This window comes from Saccoglossus kowalevskii, chromosome 9 (assembly GCF_978046115.1).
Source record: "Saccoglossus kowalevskii chromosome 9, keSacKowa6.1, whole genome shotgun sequence".
NCBI lineage: Eukaryota > Metazoa > Hemichordata > Enteropneusta > Harrimaniidae > Saccoglossus > Saccoglossus kowalevskii.
In genome coordinates this window covers 34939427-34954344 of record NC_140649.1, presented here as the reverse complement: position 1 = coordinate 34954344, position 14918 = coordinate 34939427, and the positions used below count along the sequence as shown (strand labels likewise).

The 14918-nt window shown below is 37.0% G+C and overlaps 1 protein-coding gene across 1 annotated transcript; it reads right to left on the bottom strand.

The window, feature by feature from the left end:
- Positions 1 to 3: 3 nt before the first annotated feature.
- LOC102807494 (putative hydroxypyruvate isomerase) lies at positions 4 to 14862 on the bottom strand. Its single transcript, XM_085503453.1, has 8 exons — positions 14573 to 14862; positions 11916 to 12015; positions 11323 to 11443; positions 10684 to 10762; positions 10441 to 10490; positions 9972 to 10041; positions 9471 to 9608; positions 4 to 867 (listed from the first exon to the last, which is right to left on the bottom strand). Exons 1-8 carry the CDS (start codon positions 14769 to 14771, stop codon positions 821 to 823), a joined length of 804 nt encoding a protein of 267 aa, XP_085359579.1. The 5' UTR covers positions 14772 to 14862; the 3' UTR covers positions 4 to 820.
- Between the last annotated feature and the right edge of the window lie 56 nt (positions 14863 to 14918).

Genomic DNA, 14918 nt, shown 5'->3' with positions numbered 1-14918 from the left:
AAAAAATGTGAAAAAATAGCTTTAATCTAGTTCAGTTTTACAAGGCTTGAAGCATGTGCACATGAGTTATCAAAAGAAAACAATGTGTCCCAGAATAGGTGAAACTATTGAACTGTTGTGTACACCCTCTGCTCTCTAAAGACCTGTACCTGACACATTATTCAAGTTTTATAAAAATATTTGTCACACTCAGAAGGGTTAACCTCCATAATCAGGGTAAAATTAAAAACACATTTTAATTACTGTTTAATTAATCAAATATCATACAGAAAGTGAAATTATTACCACTCATTATTAAACATTACATATTTATAATTAGCAGCCTATTCTCAATAGTTGACATACATGGACAAACGACATTGTTGAAAATATTCATTGAAAATCTTTCTTTTTTATAATCAAGAATAATGTTACTTAACCTTTTTACCACCAGACTTTCTCACCAAAATTTGTCTGCAAGTTTTTTCTTGTATTCTTCAATATTTCTGGAAATGAACTCTAATTTTGGAGCCGACAGATAAATTTTGAGTAAATTTTCAGTTGCAGACTATAAATGGGACTATTTTGTGAATTTGTTATGAAAAGATTAGTATTCATTAATAATGTAGTAAATCCATATTTGAAAAATCTTTCTGCCTCAATTTGGAAAACATCTTGAAACTAATACCGGTAGTTTGCTTACAACTCTTACTAGAATTTACAAGCAGATTTAAATGCAGTACTGTCTGAAGAAACTATTAAATTTGACTTCCTGTAATCATGTAGTTACCAGCACCACATAAATCAATAATTCAGAGGTCACTATGACATTGTGTGGCATTCATGTTGTAAAACTTTTAAGCCAGGTTAGACTGTCTCCAGTCTTTTCTGTAAAAAGGAAATAAATACATTTTGCAATTAATTAAAAAGGAGGTTCATTGGAGGATCTGTGCCAGGGTTTTTAATCAGAAGGCTTAAGCAAAAAGTACATGTAACCAGTTAAATAGTATTCTTTTATACAGTATATAATCACTGAGTGATTAAGGGTAAGAATTATGTAGTTGGCTTCTGAGGAAACCCCTTTGTGTAGATGCATAAGTATAATTCATTACAACAGGAAAAAACTGCAGTTAGTGTATTCACTGTCAGACAGACAAACCAGTGTTTTACTACTATACTGTAGTTAGTGTATTCACTGTCAGACAGACAAACCAGTGTTTTACTACTATACTGTAGTTAGTGTATTCACCGTCAGACAGACAAACCAGTGTTTTACTACTATACTGTAGTTAGTGTATTCACTGTCAGACTGACAAACCAGTGTTTTACTACTATACTGTAGTTAGTGTATTCACTGTCAGACAGACAAACCAGTGTTTTACTACTATACTGTAGTTAGTGTATTCACTGTCAGACAGACAAACCAGTGTTTTACTACTATACTGCAGTAGGTGTATGTTCACATCCAATATAGCCATCATAGCCCACATCAACTGACAGCCCAACGAACATACCTGTAGTAGGTGTATGTTCACATCCAATATAGCCATCATAGCCCACACCAACTGACAGCCCAACAAACATACCTGTAGTAGGTGTATATTCACATTCAATATAGCCATCATAGCCCACATCAACTGACAGCCCAACGAACATACCTGTAGTAGGTGTATGTTCACATCCAATATAGCCATCATAGCGCACATCAACTGACAGCCCAACGAACATACCTGTAGTAGGTGTATGTTCACATCCAATATAGCCATCATAGCCCACATCAACTGACAGCCCAACGAACATACCTGTAGTAGGTGTATGTTCACATCCAATATAGCCATCATAGCCCACATCAACTGACAGCACAACGAACATACCTGTAGTAGGTGTATGTTCACATCCAATATAGCCATCATAGCCCACATCAACTGACAGCCCAACGAACATACCTGTAGTAGGTGTATGTTCACATCCAATATAGCCATCATAGCCCACATCAACTGACAGCCCAACGAACATACCTGTAGTAGGTGTATGTTCACATCCAATATAGCCATCATAGCCCACATCAACTGACAGCCCAACGAACATACCTGTAGTAGGTGTATGTTCACATCCAATATAGCCATCATAGCCCACACCAACTGACAGCCCAACAAACATACCTGTAGTAGGTGTATATTCACATTCAATATAGCCATCATAGCCCACATCAACTGACAGCCCAACGAACATACCTGTAGTAGGTGTATGTTCACATCCAATATAGCCATCATAGCCCACACCAACTGACAGCCCAACAAACATACCTGTAGTAGGTGTATATGTACATCCAATATAGCCATCATAGCCCACACCAACTGACAGCCCAACAAACATACCTGTAGTAGGTGTATGTTCACATCCAATATAGCCATCATAGCCCACATCAACTGACAGCCCAACAAACATACCTGTAGTAGGTGTATATTCACATCCAATATAGCCATCATAGCCCACATCAACTGACAACCCAACATACCTGTAGTAGGTGTATATTCACATCCAATATAGCCATCATAGCCCACACCAACTGACAGCCCAACAAACATACCTGTAGTAGGTGTATGTTCACATCCAATATAGCCATCATAGCCCACATCAACTGACAGCCCAACAAACATACCTGTAGTAGGTGTATATTCACATCCAATATAGCCATTACAGCCCACACCAACTGACAGCCCAACAAACATACCTGTAGTAGGTGTATATTCACATTCAATATAGCCATCATAGCCCACATCAACTGACAGCCCAACGAACATACCTGTAGTAGGTGTATGTTCACATCCAATATAGCCATCATAGCCCACACCAACTGACAGCCCAACAAACATACCTGTAGTAGGTGTATATGTACATTCAATATAGCCATCATAGCCCACACCAACTGACAACCCAACAAACATACCTGTAGTAGGTGTATATGTACATCCAATATAGCCATCATAGCCCACATCAACTGACAGCCCAACAAACATACCTGTAGTAGGTGTATATGTACATCCAATATAGCCATCATAGCCCACATCAACTGACAGCCCAACAAACATACCTGTAGTAGGTGTATATTCACATCCAATATAGCCATCATAGCCCACATCAACTGACAGCCCAACAAACATACCTGTAGTAGGTGTATATGTACATCCAATATAGCCATCATAGCCCACACCAACTGACAGCCCAACAAACATACCTGTAGTAGGTGTATGTTCACATCCAATATAGCCATCATAGCCCACATCAACTGACAGCCCAACCCAACATACCTGTAGTAGGTGTATATTCACATTCAATATAGCCATCATAGCCCACATCAACTGACAACCCAACATACCTGTAGTAGGTGTATATGTACATCCAATATAGCCATCATAGCCCACACCAACTGACAGCCCAACAACATACCTGTAGTAGGTGTATATTTACATCCAATATAGCCATCATAGCCCACATCAACTGACAACCCAACAAACATACCTGTAGTAGGTGTATGTTCACATCCAATATAGCCATCATAGCCCACACCAACTGACAGCCCAACAAACATATCTGTAGTAGGTGTATATTCACATTCAATATAGCCATCATAGCCCACATCAACTGACAGCCCAACAAACATACCTGTAGTAGGTGTATGTTCACATTCAATATAGCCATCATAGCCCACACCAACTGACAACCCAACAAACATACCTGTAGTAGGTGTATATTCACATCCAATATAGCCATCATAGCCCACATCAACTGACATCAACTGACAGCCCAACAATATATGTGTACATGTACATCCAATATAGCCATCATAGCTCACATCAACTGACAATCCAACAATATATGTGTAGTAGGTATATTATATTCACATCGAATATAGCCATTACAGCCCACATTAACTGACAACTAAACAACATATCTGTAGTAGGAGTATATGTACATCCAATATAGCCATCATAGCCCACATCAACTGACAGCCCAACAATATATGTGTAGTAGGTGTATATTCATATCCAATATAGCCAACATAGCCCACATCAACTGACGACTAAACAACATACCTGTAGTAGGTGTATGTTCACATCCAATATAGCCATCATAACCTACATCAACTGACAATCCAACAACATACCTGAAGTAGGTGTATATGTACATCCAATATAGCCATCATAGCACACATCAACTGACAACCCAACATACCTGTAGTAGGTGTATATTCACATCCAATATAGCCATCATAGCACACATCAACTGACAACCCAACATACCTGTAGTAAGTGTATATTCTCATGCAATATAGCCATCATAGTCCACATCAACTGACAACCCAACAAACATACCTTTAGTAGGTGTATATTCACATCCAATATAGCCATCATAGCCCACATCAACTTACAGCCCAACAAACATACCTGTAGTAGGTGTATATTCACATTCAATATAGCCATCATAGCCCACATCAACTGACAGCCCAACAAACATACCTGTAGTAGGTGTATATTCACATCCAATATAGCCATCATAGCCCACATCAACTTACAGCCCAACAAACATACCTGTAGTAGGTGTATATTCACATCCAATATAGCTATTACAGCCCACATCAACTGACAGCCCAACAAACATACCTGTAGTAGGTGTATGTTCACATTCAATATAGCCATCATAGCCCACACCAACTGACAACCCAACAAACATACCTGTAGTAGGTGTATATTCACATCCAATATAGCCATCATAGCCCACATCAACTGACATCAACTGACAGCCCAACAATATATGTGTACATGTACATCCAATATAGCCATCATAGCTCACATCAACTGACAATCCAACAATATATGTGTAATAGGTATATTATATTCACATCGAATATAGCCATTACAGCCCACATTAACTGACAACTAAACAACATATCTGTAGTAGGAGTATATGTACATCCAATATAGCCATCATAGCCCACATCAACTGACAGCCCAACAATATATGTGTAGTAGGTGTATATTCATATCCAATATAGCCAACATAGCCCACATCAACTGACGACTAAACAACATACCTGTAGTAGGTGTATGTTCACATCCAATATAGCCATCATAACCTACATCAACTGACAATCCAACAACATACCTGAAGTAGGTGTATATGTACATCCAATATAGCCATCATAGCCCACATCAACTGACAACCCAACATACCTGTAGTAGGTGTATATTCACATCCAATATAGCCATTACAGCCCACATCAACTGACAGCCCAACAAACATATCTGTAGTAGGTGTATGTTCACATCCAATATAGCCATCATAGCCCACATCAACTGACAACCCAACATACCTGTAGTAGGTGTATATTCACATCCAATATAGCCATTACAGCCCACATCAACTGACAGTCCAACAAACATACCTGTAGTAGGTGTATGTTCACATCCAATATAGCCATCATAGCCCACATCAACTGACAACCCAACATACCTGTAGTAGGTGTATATGTACATCCAATATAGCCATTACAGCCTACATCAACTGACAGCCCAACAAACATACCTGTAGTAGGTGTATGTTCACATCCAATATAGCCATCATAGCCCACATCAACTGACAACCCAACATACCTGTAGTAGGTGTATATTCACATCCAATATAGCCATTACAGCCCACATCAACTGACAGCCCAACAAACATACCTGTAGTAGGTGTATATTCACATTCAATATAGCCATCATAGCCCACATCAACTGACAGCCCAATGAACATACCTGTAGTAGGTGTATGTTCACATCCAATATAGCCATCATAGCCCACACCAACTGACAGCCCAACAAACATACCTGTAGTAGGTGTATATTCACATTCAATATAACCATCATAGCCCACACCAACTGACAACCCAACAAACATACCTGTAGTAGGTGTATATTCAGATCCAATATAGCCATTACAGCCCACATCAACTGACAACCCAACAAACATACCTGTAGTAGGTGTATGTTCACATCCAATATAGCCATCCTTATATTCTTATTGTATTCTAATCTAGATCCCAGAAGGGATACGATATCAATAAAAGTTGTTACGTACGCTTAGCGGCTGCGTCGCCAGTGAGGCACATCAAGACATGTTTAATTCGCGCGGCTGTAAGAAATATTATAGGCGTTCAAAATATGACTTCACAGGGGCGAACGCATCGCAATTCGCACTGTCACAGGTCACAGGTATGCCATCATAGCCCACACCAACTGACAGCCCAACAAACATATCTGTAGTAGGTGTATATTCACATTCAATATAGCCATCATAGCCCACACCAACTGACAACCCAACAACATACCTGTAAGTAGGTGTATATTCACATCCAATATAGCCATTACAGCCCACATCAACTGACAGCCCAACAAACATACCTGTAGTAGGTGTATGTTCACATCCAATATAGCCATCATAGCCCACATCAACTGACAACCCAACATACCTGCAGTAGGTGTATATTCACATCCAATATAGCCATTACAGCCCACATCAACTGACAACCCAACAACATACCTGTAGTAGGTGTATATGTACATCCAATATAGCCATCATAGCCCACATCAACTGACAGCCCAACAATATATGTGTAGTAGGTGTATATTCACATCCAATATAGCCATTACAGCCCACATCAACTGACAACTAAACAACATATCTGTAGTAGGTGTATATGTACATCCAATATAGCCATCATAGCTCACATCAACTGACAACTAAACAACATATCTGTAGTAGGTGTATATGTACATCCAATATAGCCATCATAGCTCACATCAACTGACAACTAAACAACATATCTGTAGTAGGTGTATATGTACATCCAATATAGCCATCATAGCTCACATCAACTGACAACTAAACAACATATCTGTAGTAGGTGTATATGTACATCCAATATAGCCATCATAGCTCACATCAACTGACAACTAAACAACATACCTGTAGTAGGTGTATATGTACATCCAATATAGCCATCATAGCTCACATCAACTGACAACTAAACAACATATCTGTAGTAGGTGTATATGTACATCCAATATAGCCATCATAGCTCACATCAACTGACAACTAAACAACATATCTGTAGTAGGTGTATATGTACATCCAATATAGCCATCATAGCTCACATCAACTGACAACTAAACAACATATCTGTAGTAGGTGTATATGTACATCCAATATAGCCATCATAGCTCACATCAACTGACAACTAAACAACATACCTGTAGTAGGTGTATATGTACATCCAATATAGCCATCATAGCTCACATCAACTGACAACTAAACAACATATCTGTAGTAGGTGTATATGTACATCCAATATAGCCATCATAGCTCACATCAACTGACAACTAAACAACATATCTGTAGTAGGTGTATATGTACATCCAATATAGCCATCATAGCTCACATCAACTGATAACTAAACAACATATCTGTAGTAGGTGTATATGTACATCCAATATAGCCATCATAGCTCACATCAACTGACAACTAAACAACATATCTGTAGTAGGTGTATATGTACATCCAATATAGCCATCATAGCTCACATCAACTGACAACTAAACAACATACCTGTAGTAGGTGTATATGTACATCCAATATAGCCATCATAGCTCACATCAACTGACAATCCAACAAACATACCTGTAGTAGGTGTATGTTCACATCCAATATAGCCATCATAGCCCACATCAACTGACAACCCAACATACCTGTAGTAGGTGTATATTCACATCCAATATAGCCATTACAGCGCACATCAACTGACAGCCCAACAAACATACCTGTAGTAGGTGTATGTTCACATCCAATATAGCCATCATAGCCCACATCAACTGACAGCCCAACAAACATACCTGTAGTAGGTGTATATGTACATCCAATATAGCCATTACAGCCCACATCAACTGACAGCCCAACAAACATACCTGTAGTAGGTGTATATTCATATCCAATATAGCCATTACAGCCCAAATCACCTGACAGCCCAATAACATACCTGTAGTAGGTGTATATGTACATCCAATATAGCTATTACAGCCCACATCACCTGACAGCCCAACTACATACCCGTAGTAGGTGTATATGTACATCCAATATAGCCATCATAGCCCACATCAACTGACAACCCAACAAACATACCTGTAGTAGGTGTATATGTACATCCAATATAGCCATTACAGCCCACATCAACTGACAGCCCAACAAACATACCTGTAGTAGGTGTATATTCATATCCAATATAGCCATTACAGCCCACATCAACTGATAGCCCAACAAACATACCTTTAGTAGGTGTATATTCACATCCAATATAGCCATCATAGCCTACATCAACTGACAGCCCAACAAACATACCTGTAGTAGGTGTATATTCACATCCAATATAGCCATCATAGCCCACATCAACTTACAGCCTAACAAACATACCTGTAGTAGGTGTATATATTCACATCCAATATAGCCATCATAACCCACATCAACTGACAACCCAACAAACATACCTGTAGTAGGTGTATATTCACATCCAATATAGCCATCATAGCCCACATCAACTCACAACCCAACATACCTGTAGTAGGTGTATATTCACATCCAATATAGCCATCATAGCCCACATCAACTGACAACCCAACAAACATACCTGTAGTAGGTGTATGTTCACATCCAATATAGCCATCATAGCCCACATCAACTGACAACCCAACATACCTGTAGTAGGTGTATATTCACATCCAATATAGCCATCATAGCCCACATCAACTGACGACCCAACAAACATACCTGTAGTAGGTGTATATGTACATCCAATATAGCCATTACAGCCCACATCAACTGACAGCCCAACAAACATACCTGTAGTAGGTGTATATTCACATCCAATATAGCCATCATAGCCCACATCAACTGACAACCCAACATACTTGTAGTAGGTGTATATGTACATCCAATATAGCCATTACAGCCCACATCAACTGACAACCCAACAAACATACCTGTAGTAGGTGTATGTTCACATCCAATATAGCCATCATAGCCCACACCAACTGACAACCCAACAACATACCTGTAAGTAGGTGTATATTCACATCCAATATAGCCATTACAGCCCACATCAACTGACAGCCCAACAAACATACCTGTAGTAGGTGTATATTCACATCCAATATAGCCATCATAGCCCACATCAACTGACAACCCAACATACCTGTAGTAGGTGTATATTCACATCCAATATAGCCATTACAGCACACATCAACTGACAACCCAACAAACATACCTGTAGTAGGTGTATGTTCACATCCAATATAGCCATCATAGCCCACATCAACTGACAACCCAGCATACCTGTAGTAGGTGTATATTCACATCCAATATAGCCATCATAGCCCACATCAACTGACAACCCAGCATACCTGTAGTAGGTGTATATTCACATCCAATATAGCCATCATAGCCCACATCTTCCAATAACTTAAATATATACGTATAGTTTATTTCACCAGGACTGTCCGGTTCACCACGATTTGGAACTTGTGCTACCTGTACATGTCCTGAAGCAAAAACAGTTTGCACCAATCAGTTCACATAAAACATTTTCCAAACACAATGATGTAAGATGGATTATTTTTGTACCAGGTGACCTTAAGATTGTGCAAAATGAAGGCTGATGTACATCTAATATGTGCGATAACAGGTAGCTGTGTCTAATTTCAGGTTTTCTGGTGCCAATTAAGTCAATGTTTTAGCTATGATAGTACAATGAATTATTAATTATTCATGTTTGATTTAAAATTCAAAATTTGTGATCCAGATTAAACATTTGATAAAACCTAAATTATAAATACACATGATATCATAAAGACTTGCATGTTTTTTTTTATTGACACACTCACGGGACATTAAAACAGCCTTACCAATATATGGAAGAAATGTTTTTATTAAATATGTCAGATTTCCCACCATTATCTGAGCATGGAATAAGTCCTGGATAATACAGAAAACAATGGTATTAGAGAGAATATTGTGTTCATTTTGACATTTCAGTCACGCTATTTTTAACACACCACCAGCTGATGTTTATATACCCTTCTTATTGGCCATCTATGGAGACTTTAAATTTATATATATTAATGCAACAATTAAATTGAGGAAATTTCAGTTAATATTTATAAATAGCAGTGAAATACATATCCATATTTGGAGTTAGACAAAATATGACTGAGTTAAGGTAAACAGTGAGGATTTTCATTCACTGTAATGACAATCTGGCCAGATATTTAGTTAGAATTTGAAAATAACCTTAGATTCTATCATAATTTTAACCCTGACTGCACACTGAATAAAGTCATGCATCCCACCTTCCCAATTTGTTTTTAAACTTACCAGCATTAGTTTCAAATTGTCATGATTAATCTTTTTTATAATATCAATAGCTGCAAAGAATCAAATAATTATGTGTACTTAGTTATCAACATTTCTAAATTGACATCAAAATATTTTTTGTTAAATACCAACCTACCAGAGTTGGTCAACGGGAAAGTATGTGAAGCTGGTCCAAAATTAACAAAAAAACTAATTGGTAAAAAAAAAAATTACAGTTCAATGAGTTGAAGTTCAGATTGATACCTTTATATGGATTATCCAAGAAATATCCAGGAATGCTAACTTTTGTATTAATTGCCTCAATGAGTACAAGGATTCCCTCCTGCAATAGAGAATTATAATAGTTAAAGGGACAGTGGCTGCATCTTTTTAATTGTCAACATCAGATACTATAAATCTAAGTTATTCTCTGAGTTTTAATTTTAGTTTTCACTGAAATCCTCTAAATTAAAATACTATAAAATACTTTATTTTAGCTGGATTTAATTTTCGATTAAACAACTTGTTGGGTGTTTTGCATGGAATTTATTTTCACTGATTTTTGACAAGTTGAATGTAAAATATAGGAAAAAGGTATATTCTTTAGATTTCATTTTCACTAAACCATTCCTTCAGCGAAAATTAAATCCAAGCGAAAATAAAAGTATTTTACAGTAGTGAATATGTCAAAAATATTAAAACTGTGAAATTTGATCACTGTGAAAGTTAAATACTTTTACAATACAGTTGAGCATCTGGCACAATGTATGGTACAGTTGTATTTGTATTGAGTGCACATTCTGCCAGTAATATCTAATACTGCTGAGTGAGCAGTCAGCTGGGAGATTAAACCCACAACTTTCCAGGTGAAAATATTTCACTTTTTACACTACATGTACTTACTTTTTGGAGTCTATCTGCAGCATATTTGATATTTCTTACATAAACTTCTTGCATTTCCCGGAGCAGGTCGTCTCTCTGCGATGGGTCATGTGATGGGATTGTGCCTGCCATGATATGTACTCTATATATACATCAATATGAAACCATGGATACTATTAGCCATTTTGAAAATATATGTACATGATTGTTTCTAAATACTTTACATAATAATTTTGCTTGGCACCTAAATTACTGGATACAGTTGTATTACCAAGGATTCATAAGATAAGGAAATGGAATTATTTTTTGGTGTTATTTCAATAAAGTAAATTATCATGGGAGTGTGTAAAAGGTGAATGTAGAGTTATTTTGTGGTAACCTGGCTTTCGCCATTTACACACTCATCAAAAATTAAGAAGAGACTGTATGCAAGTCTAGTATGGAAGTTGTTTGATATGTGAAGAGCGAGATTACATGAGAATAATGGGTTATGCAAATTGCAAGATGATCATAAAAAGTTTGCGAAAGAACTAATTTGCATACCACTGTACCTACCGTTGGTATATATTAGTAATATCTCAATTCGATTTAAAAAATAAATGTGTGTATCTCACCTTTTGCATTGTAGACCCTTAGCATATTTAATAGCTAAGTCAATGGATTCTTTGAATTCAGCTTCTTTGCCTGGAATTGCAGCCAAACCTTTTTCACTTCCTGAAATTAATGTTAAGACATGAATAACAAGTCATTGAAAATGACACAGTCTCCGTTAAATTGTTGAAAGTTCTTTGTGCTCGTCATATTAAAGCAGAGGGGTTGTCGCGAGCGTGTCCTTGAAACTTGAGTTCCAAGTAGCGTATACAACAGATTGTTTATTTACATCAAAACACTAGTTCCATGTAGTAGTAATATGGCCAAAAATAAAAACAGCAGTTATTCGGCAATCTTTGATCTGATTATGAAACAAACTGATATGTATGATGTATGTGCCAAATACGAATGAATATGGTACATAAATTGTGGAAATATAGTAATAAGGCCAAAAAGTCAGATGGCTGTCAATTGGCCATCTTTGACCAGATTTTGAAACAAATTGTCATGGACATGCATTCTAACATGTATAAAGTACATGTATGTGCCAAATTTGAATGAAAACTTACAGAGCACGTCCAAGATACTACATAAAAAAAACAAAAACAGATGCCTGCCAGTCGACCATTATTGATCCAATTGTGAAATAAATCGTCATGGACATGTATCCTAACATGTATAATCTATGTACCAAGTTTGAATGACAACTGACAAAGCATGTCCAAAATACAACATTTTCAGAAAACAAGATGACTGCTAGTCAGCCATTTTGAATCGAATCGCTTAACCACTGCATATGCATATGTCCCACATAAGGTACTAGGCACATGCAAAGAATGAACGGAATCGGTCCAAGGACCGAATTATAAGTCTCCGTTTTCGAACTTCATCCGAACGGGGACTAATAATGACCACCAAAGTGACGAGTGTGAAGACAGCGTTTGGTTTTATTCACGTTTTTACTCGCGTTCGATTGACGTACGTTTCGCACTCGATTGACGTACAAATTGAAATATCTATAATTTACACAAAAGTTTATATATAGCATATTTTGTGTAGGAAAAATAGGGATCAACTTATTTCTTTTGGAGAAAATTGGTTATAAATAGTCCTACAGTCTCGCTCACATTGGAAGTCACATGGGCTCAAACAAGTATAAAATAGCCCTAGAAACAGACAAGAAATGCATAAATATGTTTAAAGAAAATGAATGTTGTGTAAAAAATCATATCGTCACAAATTTAAATATCACCACTCAATTAAAAAACAAATAAAACAAGGACGTTGATGTTTTTATTCATAATCATTGTCCTTTGACCTTCTGCGGATTTGCAGACACGCCAAGGAACTGTCATGAGCACTATGAAAGTATTTATAACCCTGATTTCCACAGAAAATACTAAATTGATCTTTATTAATATTGTTAAATTAGCCGAAATTGCTATATATCAACATTTGAGTGAATTATAGGTATCTCAGTGGACGTTTCAATTGTACGTGAATCAAACACGAATCGAACCGAACGCTGTCTTCACACTCGTACCAAAGTGACTATACCACAGAACTATGACTGTTTATTTTAATGGCCTTGTGTATTCTTGACTAGGGGGATAACCTCACTTATTTGTTTTTGTAATTAAACTTTTTCTAAACTTCCCTTCTGTTCCATAAAGCCATTTGAGAGAATAATAATAATAACTTTATTGCATCCTTAGAAATACAATGTTTCTATCAGTTAATAGCAATAAAGATTAGTTGTGATAACTACTACTACAAAAGAAAAGAAAATTGGGAAAACAAATAAATATTTCAATTCAATTCACCTTTAGTGTAATTATAAAAATTACTATGGCATACGGCAAGTCTCAGAATTATTGGGGCAGCAAGTTAGCAAACACACTCACTAATTCACCAACCACTTTGGTTTTGACTAAAGCAGATGACCTACAATGTGAATATTACTTTTCATTCTGTCACCATCAAATGTTAGTAAGGCTAGACTTTTTTTATTCCTTATTTCTCGAGTTTTTTTTGAGGAGGGTGGAAAAAAAAATTAATTCTTTTTTTCCCATTGCATTTGTGTGATTCTCAAAGTGAGATCATTGATCAGAGAGAAGAAATGAAATAAAATTGTATTCCCTGTATGACCTTGTTTCTCATCTGTGCGAGACTTCGGTGCTTTGATCATGATACTCCCACGAAAATTTTAGATTTGGTATGCGACGAGCGGTAAAAAAAATGAAGATAAAAATAATATTTTTTTTAGCAATTTTTCACGCTTACAAGTTGGCGGGTGCGAGAAATTACGCCGAAATAATTTTTATTTCATTTTCGGCTCCTGTTCATTCGGCGGGTTCGCGAAACATGGGATAATAAAAGTCTGGCCTAATATCTAAAAAAAAAAAAAAAAAAAAGCAGCATTTTAAATAAGTTTATGAGGTTTTACAGGGCAGAAAAGACTTCAAAATTGTTGGTGTTTGTATATATCAGCGAGTTCTGTGATTTTCTGTAAACATAACCCTTAGAAATATAAATACATGTATATATAAAACAACCTGGGCTGATAATTTTGTTGGCGACACGCCCCCACAATATCAAAGCATTGTGGTTACATAAAGGGGGAACACATGTCGTCATCGATTTACAGTTAATGTGAATTTATTTACAGTCAATGTCATACCCATAGGTGAGTTTATCAACACTTGCTCCAGCTTTTCTTCTTGTTTCACGGCAACGAGCTCCTCCACAGACACTGCATAAGGGTAGGATTCGACGGCGTGGAAACCAGCTGCTTTAGCCGCTGAATAACGAGCACCTAAACTTGGAAATTCTCTAAACAAAAAAATATCTGCAAGATTTGCAGAAAATTTTAAAGACATGATTCAGGTTCGTCTGCATTACATGTGAAACGGGCGACAATAGAAAGTTCACCTCAGGTGAAAAGTTGGCAGGTTCCATTCGCAAAGGACGCCGGGAACCAGCGAAATGTGAAAAGTCGAGATTAACGAGATTAAACTGAGTGATTG